Below are 15314 nucleotides of genomic sequence, written 5' to 3' on the forward strand. Positions count from 1 at the left end.
ATCATCAACTCCGAATGTGCCTATGGGATGCACAAAGATAATAGTCCTAAAAAGGTGGAAATTAAATACATATTCAAGTCAAAGTATGACTTTCTCTAAAGGCTGTGGTTGACTTGGGTCTCCCCGTCCCTACTTACATGTGAAGGCTCCTCAACAGCCTGTACAAGCGCAAGTGGACACAACATGAGAAACGCTCAACTCAAATTACGGGCACAAGATGTGCAAACCGACAAATACATACATACAGGCCTGTAATGTGCAGCCTGCTTGAGGGAACAAGACACTATGTTGCGTGTAAGGTCCATGAAAAACCATGCTACTGTCATGATTGGTCTTGTTCATACAGATCACCTTTTGAAGCAACGTTAGCAAAAATTGGTCTGAAGACCACCATAGTCTTCTGACACTTTCAGCATCAAGGGAAAATGTTAATATAATTTAATTGTAGTGAAATGCACATAATAAAATCTACAGTATGTAATAGGCAGGCCTGGATCTACCACATCCCTTGTATAGAAAATAAATTTATTCTAATAATAATTAAAAATTACTCATTTTTCCTACTACACATACAATAATGTGATAAGATGATGGAACAACAGGAAATCTGCCACCTTAGGCCCGGTGCACTTTCCATGCACATCTGGCAAAAGATTTCATAATGAAGTATGATAGAATTCGAAGTAAACAAGATTTACAATCCGCACCTACTTCTCAGGCACTTTTACTGTTATTACTATCAATTCACTAGGTATTAGTCTGTATGTTTCAGCCAATGTGAGTGCTGTAGTCCAGGAAGAACTGTTCTGGTGTCTTCTGTTCTCAAAATCAACTGACAGCCCTGATTGTGTCACCTCATTATAGGGTAATTCTCCTTCACCTCGGGCTTGTTCCATTTCTATGACCAACCCTTTTTAGAACTCATCCTGACAACAGAAACTGGACATACCAGTACACCACTGGTTCCCAACCTGTTTACTATTACAACACACATGCTCACATTCTTTTCTAGTGTTATATTTTCTCGTGACACCACAATGCTAAAACATGGTAATAAACAAAGCCATAACCATGGACAAACATTTGTTTTTTTAAAAATAGTGAAAAATCTTGGCTGATTATATTATAAATATAACTTGCTGAACATTTTTTTTTTCTAATTTTTACTGTGGTACATCCAATTATTTATAGATAATCCTCAGACTTCAAAACCAGAGATCATTAAATCTTGACTTATTTACATTTAAAATATGTCCTGTTTCACCCACAACACAATTATTTCTGTCTTTTTCTCTATTGATTTTAATTGAATGAATGTCATTATACCATTGCTGTTAAAAATATCATTAAGGAAAATTATTTCTAAATGATTGCAGATAGCGCAGTTTGAAAGTAAGCAGGGTAATGGGTACAGATCATTGAGTACCAGTTGAAATGGTCACATTGGATGGAATCTGTACACCCCACGTCATGTTTTGAAGGATTTTCCCATGCAGAATAATTACTCATCTATCTAATTAGGGACCAGTAAACCCCTAAATGAAAACGATTCAGATGCATGCTACTCAAAATATAGATGTAAATGTGCAGATGCAGCTTTGTGAATAATTACCCACCCCTGGGGGCCTGATTCATTAAGGTTCTTAAATGAAGAGGATACTTATTTCAGTCTCCTGGACAAAACCATGTTACAATGGAAGGGGTACAAATGAGTTTTCTGTTTTGCATGCAAGTTAAATACTGACTGTTTTTTCATGTAACACACAAATATCAACTTTAAATTTCAGTGTACAAATAAGCTATCAAGTATTTGTGTGCTACATGAAAAAACAGTCAGTATTTAACTTATGTGCAAAACAGAATACTAATTTGCACCCCTTGCATTGTAACATGGTTTTGTCCAGGAGACTGAAATAAGGATCCTCTTCATTTAAGAACCTTAATGAATCAGGCCCCTAGATTGTTTATTAGTTTACTATGTTTGTCCCCAATTGTAAAGCGCTACAGAATATGTTGGCACTATATAAATAAATGATGGTGATGATGATAAGCAGAAGGATGACTTTTATGCTCAGCGCTAGATCACCCCCATAGTGCTTAGAATGAAATAAAATATTAATCTCATGTAAAGAGAAAGACACCCTCATAGGATGAGCATGGGAGACCAATGCAATGGTTTACTAGCATATAGCCAATGTAGTGCTGGCAAGTAGTAATCATACTCACCTGTTATTTACTGAATGGGCATTGTACATCTCCTTATTAATACGGGGGTGCTCAGCCCAGCACTGGGCAGATGGGGGATCTCCTGTCCCGGGTCAGGCTTTATTTACACAATGAATGGAGAGTGCACATCATGATAATAACAATAATACTACTGCAGGTATAGTGCAGCGATGTCACAGTGATGTTACAGGGATACAATGTATCCGGAGCTGCAGGTCACAGAAGGGAAGAGCTTCCGGGGCACACACAAAGCCTGGGTGCCCTGTCCAGGGGGGGATTCTGACAGACGATTATCATGACTCCTCCAGAAACTCAAGACGGACTTTCTCAGCAGGACTAGGAGAAGCATAATTACAGGTGCATTAAAAAGATAACACCTGCATGCTGCAAAGAATACAATAATAGTGAATGTTCAGTGTTGTCGCTTGTACCATAACCCCCAAAGGACCCCAAGTCCTACTGTCGCTGTGTGATGAAGTCGCACAACCCTTGGCACTGTGATGACGTCTACAGTGTCATGTGATGCCATTAACCCGTGCAGTGCTGGAGAGATGTGTAAGTTACAGGAATGCTACCTGCAGTAGTTGCCTACCTATAACATGAATATATATTACACTAACATCATCAATATCGTATGTACAATATGGGCAGATTTCATAGCCAGCAGTATCCATACCTGGCCACCATATCCAGCTATTTGGGGAATTACAAGTCCCAGCAGGTTCTGGGACTTGTAGTTCCACAAAGCTGGACAGCCACATCCTGTGTATATACTCATAAAATGTTATCTTTAAATAAGGTAAGTAACATTGCCACGTTAAATGTATAATTTATTTATTTTTTTATTTATAGGACGAATCACTTTATGGTTTGCAGATGACAACTGCAAAGTAAATCATCTATGTTGGAATCCCTTATATGGAAGGAGCAATTCATGTGATGCAGGATCTTCTAAATAGGACACACTGGAGAGGAAGTGACATTGCTATATGTCTATGGTTTCACAAGACTTCTAGTTTAAGCAGCAACATGAAGTTAAAATCCAGTTTCTGCATATCTGCTATGGTTGTGAGCCTGACCCTTCTTGTGTTACTTTTCTCTGTGGCTAAACAGGAGGTGAGTTATAAAACATCCTGCTATAATAATAGATTTTGCTTAATTATGAGTTAGTAAACAAAAATATTCCTACCATGCTTTTAAATAGTTGTAATAATTAGTTTGAGGTGCACCATACACAGTAATAATTTGATAGGTTGCTACAAATAAGGATGTGTCCAATTAGAAAGTCACGGGGAAGGGGCTTTGGCGATCTTGAACATGGCCCATCTGAGCAGGAGAGAGAAGTTTAATAACGTTAGCAATAACATATACACTGTAAATCATTTCTCCCCACCTCACCAGAAAATTTTGCCAGTCGGGTGGCATTAAGAAGTAGCCGGGTGGGGGCAGTGTAATACTTTGCACTAATATTGAAAAATGTGGGAGGTTATTGCCCACACCTGCCAGGACTGGTCAGACTGGTGGTCAGTGGTCTAACACACACTGCTGGCTGTAGTGCTCACATAGTGCCTGTTTTAATAAGATAAACAAAGGTTTATTCCATTATAATAGGAGTATGTTGGGTTCCAAGAGCTGGGTAGCAAGTAAACACAGCTGGGTGGAGCACTTGGGAAATAGGTGATGGGAAGAACACTGCCCTTCCATTGTAATTTATTTTCCAACAGCAACAGCCGAATACCTCCTTTGTAATTAATTTCTTCTACACCAGTCTCTCTCTTCCCTGTTATTAATTTCCACCTCCCTTACATGCAATTTCATTCTCCCCCACTGCCACTCTCTCCTCTGTTATTAATTTCTTTCCCACAGCTCTCCTTTGTAATTCCCTTTGTCCATTCCCTGTACTTGTCTCTCCCCTCCCATGTAACATGTCACCCACTATCCCCCTTTCTCCAATTCCATGTAACTCATCCCGACTAATAGGAATTTTGGGAGGTATGTCATGCACACTATAGTGAGCTTGTTCCACAAACACCTGTCACAGCTGTGTGGGTGATGCATGGGTTTCTTTGGGGTAGGGAAGGCAGCATCGGGCAGCCTTGTGTTTTAGAAGAATGGGACGTGACACTCCCCCAGTGGGTCATGACCTTTCTCCGTTTTTCTGTGTGATTTGCAGTAAGACAATGATGGTAGGTAGGCATAAAGCATTTCTGTGAATCTATTTACACTAACCACCAGAAATCCAGGTCTATAAGAAGATTAAAAATAAAGGTAACTTGATAACTGTTTTTGTATATGTTGTAGATGATAACTGTACCATCTTGCCTTTCCCAACATATATATCCAATTAATTAGAATATTAATTAGAATTTGTTCACTGCTTGATAATGGACACTGGCATATTTCTGTGAAAGTCCATACTTAGTTACTGACTCTGAATAGACAACCCTGTAGTTAGCAATGCATACTGCCTAATACTTTCTTTGCAAACAGCAGGCTGCTTATATTAGCACTATTAGAAAAAAACAGACAACTAGAGTAAAACATTCAAGTATTGTATCATTTTCTTTGCTCTCAGTATATAAGCCGCCCAATGTTGTAGCAACACATATTACATATGTAACTAGGCCCATATGTATGGAAGAATAGGCTGCAATCCCCTATGTGTTCATTCGGAGCAGTGAAAGCAATGGCCAAGTGGCTCTTCCCCAGTCCCCCTTAGGGGGTCAGGGGGGACAGATGTTCATGTGTTATTTATGTTGGGGTGGGGCCTGTGACCGGGCCCTGTGGCTTTTATTGTAACTATATTCTTTTGGGGCCTGTAATAATTCAATCACGCTGCTCCCGAGGCTGCATGCTTCCCGTCCGTGTTGTCATGGTGCTATGCAGCTGCCAACATATGATTTCTGAAGTGAGAAGATGACTGCACCAGAAAAGGTGCATGATGGAAACAAAAACATATACACAATTACATTCTTGTCTATGGGTTTGTGGTAAAATGACTCCTTTCTTATATACAGGTGTGGGCTTATCCAGTGAAAACCGCTCCACAGCAGCTCTACAAATTGGATGTTGGCTGGCCTAGAAATCCTGACCATTTCACCGGTGTCCCCTACGATGTAGCTGTAGACCATCTAAACTCGCTAATATACGTAGCTCAGGTATTGTGCTTTCAATGTGGATTATATTTTGATTTAATCTGTATGTACTATTCCAGCATTTTGTTGATTGGTAGGAGAAAATAAAAAAATAGATTATAGACTAGTAAATGCAGAAGTCTGTACATGCCCTCCATTTTTATATTGTTTATTCTTCATGGAGATTATTTTTAATATATTGTGGAGTTTTAGCACTGTTCCAGGTAGGCTCAGCAAATAGTCCACTCATAAAGGTTTAAATCCAGTCTGGATGTCTTTTGTTGGCATCAAAACAAAAGTTCTCATGCTTCTGGTCTGTGCATAATCAAACAGTAAAGCTGGGCACACAGTATAGAAATTTTCTCCCGATGAGGTATCTTTAACGATTTTACCAATGATTGATAGTCCCAATGAGCATGCCAATTTATGTGTACGCATACTCCATAGAGATCTGCCTACACTCCTTATCGTGAGTGCATACACACTTCAGAATTTGCCTTACATCGTTCCATAGCTGATAGAGATTTGTAGTCCGTTGTTAAAATCAAGCCTTATGATGTGCTTTGGTACAATGAAACATGATCGTGGGAGTGTACACAGTAATGCAATATCGGACCGAACAGTCATTTATCATGTGTTTAGCACAATAATTGACTGAAAAACCTGTAGTGTGTACCCAGCTTTATACAGGTCATTTCAAAATTCCTCATCACCACAGTTCTACAGATGCACCCTACTTATATGAGATTAGACCCCAGGTGACCTCTAACTTAAGTAACCCCTTCTAAAACACAAATAACAATGTCCTGAGAAACAGGCTTTACCAGTCATCATCTTACAATATTCATATTCTAATGAACTTCTCTATCCTAACTGGCAGAATCACCAGGGAACCATTTTCAACCAAAGAAGAAGAAAATAAAAAAAACAATATAAAAGTATCAGACAGATACATAGAAATAAGTTATTCCTGGTTGAACAATGTTGCAAAAATAAATTGTTGCAGTCATGAATGGTGGAAAATCCTGCAGTCAGGTGGTTAAATTGTTCTCCTCACCATGCACATAGTGTAGGAAGATGATCTGTGTGCTGAATCAGGTCTGTTTTTCATCTGAAGTCATATTTTCCAGCTTGGGATGGGAAGCTGGGCAGGCAAGTTCCCAACATGATTGTACTCTCCTTATAGCAGTGTTATAGACTGACGATCCGTGAACGATCACTACCTCACACCTTAATAAGGTCACCAGTACCTTGCAGACCGCTGAAGCCTCTCCCACAGTTTTGTTCTGTATCCCAATGTGATCTGATACAAATTAGAAAGCCGAGAGCTGTTTAAGCTGCTGTAACATCACCGTCCCTGACACTGAACATGAAGAACCAACCTACACGGTGCATTTCTGCATAACAAGATTAACAGTTTGTCAGTCATACTCTGCCTGTTCAGGTTTGAAAAAAACCAAAAAAAAAAACCCGCACACCACCCCATCACTTCCGTTATTTCATGTATATTCAGCTCCGTTTTACATATACTTTAATAATGTCAAATAATGGCTTTACTTGCTTTTTAAGTAAAGGGTTTTTTCTGGTCTTGTCCAAGTATGAAGTACACATTTGTTATGGAAATAAAACACAGAAAAAATAGTTTTAAACAACATCCAACTTTTCCTGTTTATTATTTTGTTTGGTATGTACAGACACTAAATAAAGTTACATGGAGGAATGCATTCAACTATATAATATATAGTAATATATTAGCAATAATTATGTTTTTCATATTGAAATATTGTGTTTGTCATACTAGAGAGGGGACAATGTATCCAAAGTGCTGGTGTTTACAGAGGAAGGATATTTTAAGGAATCCTGGGATACAGACACCCTTGAGATGCCTCACGGTATATTTGCAGTGACTAGTCCTGAGTCCCAACGGTCCCTATGGATCACTGATGTGGGGCAAGGTATGCAGAATGTCTTTGTGCACTCTACATGAATAATGAACATGGTGACCATTATCCTGTATTCTGTGATATATACTTAGATTTAGTAGCAGGGTTCATTATATCCAGGTTTGCATTGTTTGTTTTGTTTGTGCTGGATAAATTAAAGGCAGCTCCATGTCTGCAATTTATTTTTCTCCAAAAGTAAAGTCAAATAAATAATTGTTTCATAATTAAATGTAATAAACGTCACCTGCCCGTATCTTACTAATACTGTACTTATACTGCATGTCCAGGTCAAACCGTGTTACAATGCAGGGGGTTAGTAATTAGTTTATTATTTTGCACGTAAGGAAATACTGGCTGCATTTTCATGTAGCACACAAATACTTGTTAGCTTTATTTTTACACTGAAATATAAAGTTGATCTAGGACATGCCCTACCCCAACTATAAATCTGTCCCCACATTTATAATCCCCCCCCCCCTCTAATGCAACATGGTTTGCTAAGATGCAAAGTTACTCCTTTTTTTGCTTTGCTCTCCTTAATGAAGCAGGCCCCAAATCATTTGTAAGTCTAACTTGCAATACTAAAGCTAACCACATGATTTGCTGCTTAATCATTGCGATTTGAGTTTACAATGAATGATAGATGCTGCTCATAATAATGAAAGAAACCTAACTGACAGTAAAAACACATGTGACTGAATATCAGAGACTTGTGATTGACGGTTACCTCTACTCAGATCACAGCTGTTGCTCTGTGCAATGAAAACAAATAATAAATCATTTTAGAAATGGGCATCGCCCTGCTCCCCAAAATCCTTAGACGGTCTAGGCTTATTTCATCATCATCAACATTTATTTATATAGCGCCAGCAAATTCCGTAGCGCTTTATTTACCCCATGACAGAGACCATGTGATGTGGTGACCTTAAGCAACCGTGTGTGGAAGATTAGTGGAATCACCTGGGGGTAAATGTATGAACGTGCGGGTTCTTCAACACCCGCGTGTTCGGCGATTAAATTTCAAGCGGCGCTGCATTGTAAAGGCGATTAAATTTCAAGCGGCGCTGCATTGTAAAGGGAAACTTCCCTTTACAATGCAGCGCCGCTTGAAATTTAATCGCTGAACACGCGGGTGTTGAAGAACCCGCACGTTCATACATTTACCCCCTGGTGTTAGAAGACCATGTGACCCATGCACACATTCTTGGCACACCCTACCCAAGGCATTGGACAGCACCGGTGTGAGAACATTGGCAGGTGGTAATAGGGGTCTGAACAGTATTCCTGCACTGTGGCCCTTTGTTGTCTTTGGTCCCCATTCAGCCAGCTGTCTTGTGCTATTGACTACAACGATCTACCAATTGATATTATCAGAGTAATACCTGCGCTCAGTTAATTTATTGGTAGGCTTTTCTAAGGTCATGTAAGGTAAACGCTCAGGAGTAGGGTTGTCTTGCTATTGATAATATAAAATGCAAAGTGGGAATTTGCGTCTTTAACTGTTCTTTGCATATTATGATGTGGTTTTTTAGCACTCCTTTAAATTCTTTCTGCAGGAGCTTATGGACACACGGTAAAACAATATTCACCATCTGGGGATCTACTTAAAGTCCTTGGCACACCAGGTATAGCAGGATCAAGCCTGAGCCCACTTCAGTTTGATCAGCCTGCAGCCATCTTCATTGAGGGAACTGATGTGTACATTGTGGATGGAGATGGAGGGCTTAACAACCGGCTTCTCAAGCTCACTGGAGGTGCTTGTTTCATTTTCTAAGCAGTTAATGATTATAACATCAACCATAAGCAGAAAACATTGTCTGTTATTTTGTCATAAGTTTCCTGATGCTATTTAGTTACAAGCAGTGACCCCTTGGCAGCTTACCGTTTTATAATAATTCCTGTTTAGTTCCATCACCTCTCAATACATGTTTAGCTTATGGGTATATATTCTGCCAATCTATCCACAGCTTGCCATCCTTTCCTGTCTCCATTGACTATTGCAATTCCCTCCTTACTGGTCTTCCCAAAAACAGACTCAAACCCCTAAAATCTATTTTGCATGCTTCGGCAAGACTGATTTTCCTTGCAAATAGCTATTCCTCTGTTGAATCACTCTGTATGTCTCTACACTGGCTGCCTGTCTTCTACCGAATCCAATATAAAATACTTTTACTAACCTACAAGGCCATCAACAAAGCTGCACCAACATACATCTCCTCTCTTGTCTCAAAATATCTCCCAACTCGGCAACTCCGTTCTGCAAAAGATCTGCGTCTCTCATCCACCCTCATTACATCCTCCCATTCCCGGTTACAGGACTTTTTTCGGGCTGCACCCACTCTATGGAACTCTCTCCCTCGCACAATAAGACTCTCCTCTGTTCTACAAACTTTCAAGCGTTCTCTGAAAACCTACCTATTCAGACAAGCGTATAATATTCCTCAACCACCATCTTAACCTCACTACCTTTAGCCTGTTACACAATTTCACACAAGACAACTACCCCCGGACCAACATTATTGTGTGACAGGATCATTTAGCTTATGAGTCACCCTACCTTTGCAGTCTGGCTGGGCCAAGATGCAAAATGTATACTTAACCTCATGTGTCAATCTCCCATTGTCCCATAGATTGTAAGCTTGCGAGCAGGGCCTTCTCACCTCTTTGTCTGTTTTACCCAGTTTGTTTATTAGTTTATTACATTTGTCCCCAATTGTAAAGCGCTACGGAATATGTTGGCGCTATATAAATAACTGATGATGATGATGATGATGATGATTACTATTACATAAGAGTAGTAAGGTGAACCTGTCTCCACCCTGTGGAAAAAAGTATGTACTGCAATTCTAGCTTCTGCTGACCTGGAAAGAGATGAGACAAAGGACATTATATTTGGATTTATAAATGCTCTGTGTGACATTTAATTTTCCATTTGTATGTCTAGTCATACATTTATTTTTTTTATTTTGTATAAGATTTCAATCTGCAATGGACTATGGGAGGTAATGGAACAAACCCGGGGCAATTCTATATTCCTCACCATGTGCTGGTAGATGATGTGGGACGTGTAAGTCTACTTTTTTACTGTAATCCATTATTATATGATTCAATTTTGAGACCATATTTACCTCTACCATATTTCACAACCTCAAAGGCGAAATATAGCAGTTCTAATGTAAAATCCTTTGTTAATCAAAGAAAAAAATACATAGAAACCAATGAATCTTTTAATGCGGTGTTTCCCATCCTTCTTGATGATGGACTGCAATGACCTAGACTTCATCTGTGTTTTACCCATTCGATTTGTAAGTGTTATACTACTATTCTTGAACATATAATTAAATGTAAAATAAAATAGTTTACGTACCATGCTCATTACATATCGCAACTTCTCTGAGTGTATTTCTCCTTTAACACCTAAATTCTAGCAATACATTGTGTATGTTATGGTGACACACACATATCCCAGCACATTGGTTGGGGTTTCCTGTCTCTATTATTACTTAGGGGCTCGCCCTCAACTTAATTGTTAATCTTTTAGCTATAGTGTAGCAGGCGCCAGGTTGAAAAGTGCTCACTACACAGCATTGTGCCTATGTCTGAGCACAACGGTGTCGTAGGCTATTCTGTGCCCGTCTCTCCTGTTTCTGGCCCGCTTCTCTTCTGATCATCCTGTGTGCTGTGACCCTGATCGTTGACTCATTTCCTGAACTTGTGATGCCCACCTTCACATGTGGTCTGTCTCTGACTACCTTGTATCTCCTGTATTGCAACATGATTTGTGCAGAAGCAAATTTGCTCCTAACTGTCTGTGATCCATAATGTAAATCTGCATAAGACCAAGTTTTCTCCCGCTGTGTGAACTTTGCTGAGATACGTTTGTCTGTGTATCTGTAGGTTTGGGTGGCAGATCGCGGGAATAAAAGGATACAGGTGTTTGATACTCTCACGGGAGGATGGATTGGATCATGGGGCAGCTGTTTTTCAGAAGACGGACCCTACTCAGTCAGGTATAATTCTACATTTTAAGATAAAATATGTCTGCAGTTACTTGGGCATTGTTAGCTGTCAAAGCTCAAGTTCCTTTCATTTAAAAAAATCTATTGTGTAAAGAGCATCAAACATTCTGGCATTATTATTATTATCCTTTATTTGTTAGGCACCACAAGAGTTCCGCAGCGCCGTACAATGCACAAACAATAGACAGTACAGGGTAAAACATTACTGAGCAGTAAACAAATATACCAACACTTCAGAAGCTCCAAGCAGGCTAATGCAGAAAAGACGGAGCAGAAGAGTAGGTAAGGACACAGGAGGGAGGAGGGCCCTGCTCAAATGAGCTTACATCCTAAGGGAGGGTGAACAAAACTCAGGTACAAAAGAAAGCCAGTTGATGTAAAGGAGAGAAGAGGGGACGGGAGGAGGGAGGGGAGAGCGGGTTAGGTGGAAGGATTGTAGGCTTTGAGGAACAGGTGGGTTTTTAGTGCCTGTTTGAAGGAGCTTAGAGTGGGAGAGAGACGGACGGAGCGAGGGAGGTCATTCCAGTGAAGGGGGGCTACCCGGGAGAAGTCTTGAATTCTGGAGTGGAAAGAGGTAATCAGAGAGGAGGAGAGGCGACGGTCATTGGCCGAGCGCAGGGATCGGGCAGGAGTGTGAATGGAGAGGAGGTTGTAGATGTAGGGGGCAGAAGACTGGGAGAGAGCCTTGTAAGTGGTGGTGAGGAGTTTGAAGATGATTCTGTAGGGAATGGGGAGCCAGTGTAGGGCAAGGCAGAGAGGGGAAGCGGAGGAGGAGCGGCGAGAGAGGAAGATGAGTCTGGCAGCCGCGTTCAGAATAGAGCGGAGGTGGGAGAGGGGGAGGCCGGTGAGGAGGAGGTTGCAGTAGTCGAAGCGTGAGATAATGAGAGCGTGGATGATAGTTTTGGTGGCATCCTGAGAGAGGAAAGGCCGGATGCGGGCAATGTTGTGAAGTTGAAAGCGACAGGCTTGGGCAAGGGATTGAATGTGGGGGGTAAAGGAGAGAAAGGAGTCGAAGGTAACGCCCAGGCAGCGAACAGAGGAGATGGAGGTGTTATTGACAGTGGCATCTATTGCAATATTTACTGCATTTAAAAAAGGAAAACAAATATATTTTTGAGCTTTTATTCTGTCTAGTCTAAGTAACCAGAAACAGCATGGCTGCACAGTGGTTAGCATTGCTGCCTCATAGTGCTGGGGTCGTGGGTTCAGGTCATGGCCCTATCTGTATGGAGTTTGTATTTTCTCCCAGTGCTTGCATGGTATAATGCACAATTTACACATAAATGTTATGTTAGTAAGTGTGTTTGACATCTTGCTACACTAGTTTGATAGTAGCCTCACATTATCACTCGATGCTGTTAATGTTTAGATGCTCTGATTGCTATAGGTTGGCCTAGCACAGGCTACCCTGGGGCACTCCAGGTGTTGTGAAACTACAAGCTCCAGCATGCTTTGCCAATATATAGCAGTTTATTGCTGGAAGGGTATGCTGGGACTTGTAGTTTCACAACACCTGGAGTGCCACAGGTTAGCCAAGCCTGGCCTAGCACATCTAATTCGAACTTGTTTAAACATGGACACAAAGGAGTTGACTGAGCTGAACTGCTTTGTGCTCCTTTTAACATTGTAATATTCTCATTGCCTACAGTTTGTTCTAGCCCTGCCTACTTCATATGCTGCTCATCCATATATACTCTGAAGAATAAGTACAATAAGTGCTCTGATCCCATTCAAATGCAAAAATGCATAAGTAAGGAACATAGCTTGCAAATTCTTTGGAACTCTAATGCAGCATTTATTACATTTACTGTATATGCATCTTAGACATGTGGTAGAACAATGTGGGGTTTCTGTGTAAGAAAGGTTCTAAATTGGAATGTGATGAATAATATATATCGGCACTAATACACTGAACATCCTTCCTTTTACCTTGTTCTTTTCTTCTTTTTTTAGATTCACATCAGACAGGAAGTATTTGGTTGTGGCCCAGCTGAATATAAGCAGAGTAATGTTCTTGGCTGTTCCTCCAGTGGGGAGCATTGGGGACTGCCTTGTTGTAAGCACCATCCAGATGGCCGATGGGGTCCGACCTCATCTAGTAGACGTTAATAGAAACACTGGCTCAGTTTATGTTGCAGAACTCGGTGCTGAACAAGTGCAGAAATATGTGCCTGTATGAAGTGCAGAACAGTCAATAACAGCACTGTGATATAATTACTGTCTCTAACGTGCCTTTAAAAACATTTTCTGGTGAAATGTACAATTTGTTTTTTACATTGACCAGTTTTACTAAGAAATTGCAACAAATCATGTATAGGGCTTTTAAAAGAAACAAAGGCCTGTGTTTAGGTGCCATCCCATGCCATGGCTGCCAAATGTTCCTCGTTTTCAGGGAGAGTCCCTAATTATGTTTTACTCATTAGATATTTTTTAAAAAAAATTCTATGCATAGTACTGTCAGTCTTGTATACTGGCCTGGACGCGGGTCTCTCTATGCTTTAGATGTTAATATTCAATGTGTATATTCAATATATGCAATGGGGTTTTTTTTAACTTGCCTATAAATTGGCTAAGTGGGAATTGGGGTAAACAGAAGGCAAAAGGGGGGAGGGAGTAGATAGTACAGATCAGATTCAGGTAACATAATCATGGCATAGTGGTCCTGAGTCATTAAGGAGAGCAAAGTAATACAAAATAGGAGTAACTTTCCACCTTGGCAAAACCATGTTGCATTGGAGGGGGTGGTAAATTTAAAATGTGGGAACAAATTTATAGTTGGTGTAGGGCATGTCCTAGATCAACTTTAAATTTCAGTATAAAAATAATGTATTAATGTGCTACATGACAAAAAAGTCAGTATTTTCTTTATGTGCAAAATAATGTACTAATTTGCACCCCTTGCATTGTAACATTGTTTTGTACAAATGTACTCCTTTTTTTTTTTTTTTTTTTGTCTTGCCCTTAATGACTCAGGCCCAGTATGTGTGCTGCTCCGTTTAACAATACAGATGCATGGTTAGAGTGCTTGAAATGTAAGCTTATTACAAGGAAGCTGGGGAGAAATAGAAGGAAATCAATTTACCCCACACAATCTCAGAATTTGGTATGGTGCTCCTATGAGTATGTACATAGTTAATATCTAGCAGCATGTTGTCAACTAGAGGTTCTGATCCACAGAGAGAGGCATTGCTACTATAGACTGATATATATTAATGAATTACATGACAACTTATATACATAGCAACTTATACCGTCACAAATTATATATATATTGGTACAGTATATGTGAAGCATGTTGCTGTGAATACTAGATTTCTATTTACACTAAGCACAGGGCGTCAGGGGTTCAATTCCAACCAGGGCTTTGTATGTTCTCCCTGTGTTTGTTTCACCCACCCGAAAGATATCCAGTGTGTGTATATTAGAGGGTAAGAGACTGATGTGAATGAGTCTGAATATTCTCTGTACAACGCTGTGTCATATGTTTGGCGTTATGTAAATAAACAATAAGCAAAAGGAGGGGATGGCCAACTTAATAAAGTAGAGGTTGGAGTAGAAACCTTCAAAACTTTTCCAAGGTGCCCCAAAAGTTCTATCTTGGTCCACTAGCCCTGTAATTTTGGCTAGAGCTCTCCTTTCTTAAATCTATTCTATAAATCTGTTGACAGTGGCTTCCTATACCAATTCATACAAAAAAAGGTACTGGCAATTTGTGTTTAATATTCAGCTTTGACATCTTTCTTATCATCATGAAGTTACCAATTACAACTTAAGTAACAACCTAGTATAATTCTTGTTTCTTTATAAAGCACCAACATATTACTCAGTGCCAGGGCCGGATTGGGAACTTAAAGTGGCCCTGGAAAAAAATTATTGAAGTGGCCTCATGTGGGCGGGACCAAAACAATGGTGGGTGTGGCCAACACAAAAGTGGGCGGGATTTTGAGCTACAATATAGCAGGGCCCCCCCTTCTCTCACACACACACAGTAT

The 15314-nt window shown here is 40.1% G+C and overlaps 2 protein-coding genes across 5 annotated transcripts in view; one reads left to right on the top strand and one right to left on the bottom strand.

The window, feature by feature from the left end:
* PROSER1 (proline and serine rich 1) overlaps positions 1-2430 on the bottom strand; it is a 47321-nt gene extending 44891 nt beyond the window's left edge. For all 4 annotated transcript variants that reach the window (XM_075199031.1, XM_075199030.1, XM_075199029.1 and 1 more), the window contains exon 1: positions 2227-2430. The gene's annotated coding sequence lies outside the window, so the exon portion shown is untranslated. The remainder of the gene's footprint in view (positions 1-2226) is intronic.
* A 281-nt stretch (positions 2431-2711) lies between these two features.
* Positions 2712-14841, top strand: NHLRC3 (NHL repeat containing 3). Its single transcript, XM_075199036.1, has 8 exons — positions 2712-2781; positions 3079-3342; positions 5244-5384; positions 7162-7315; positions 8860-9057; positions 10279-10370; positions 11201-11313; positions 13276-14841. The coding sequence occupies exons 2-8, from the start codon at positions 3145-3147 to the stop codon at positions 13499-13501; spliced, it is 1122 nt and encodes a 373-aa protein (XP_075055137.1). The 5' UTR covers positions 2712-2781; positions 3079-3144; the 3' UTR covers positions 13502-14841.
* The last annotated feature ends 473 nt before the right edge of the window (positions 14842-15314 follow it).

This window comes from Mixophyes fleayi, chromosome 2 (assembly GCF_038048845.1).
Source record: "Mixophyes fleayi isolate aMixFle1 chromosome 2, aMixFle1.hap1, whole genome shotgun sequence".
NCBI lineage: Eukaryota > Metazoa > Chordata > Amphibia > Anura > Limnodynastidae > Mixophyes > Mixophyes fleayi.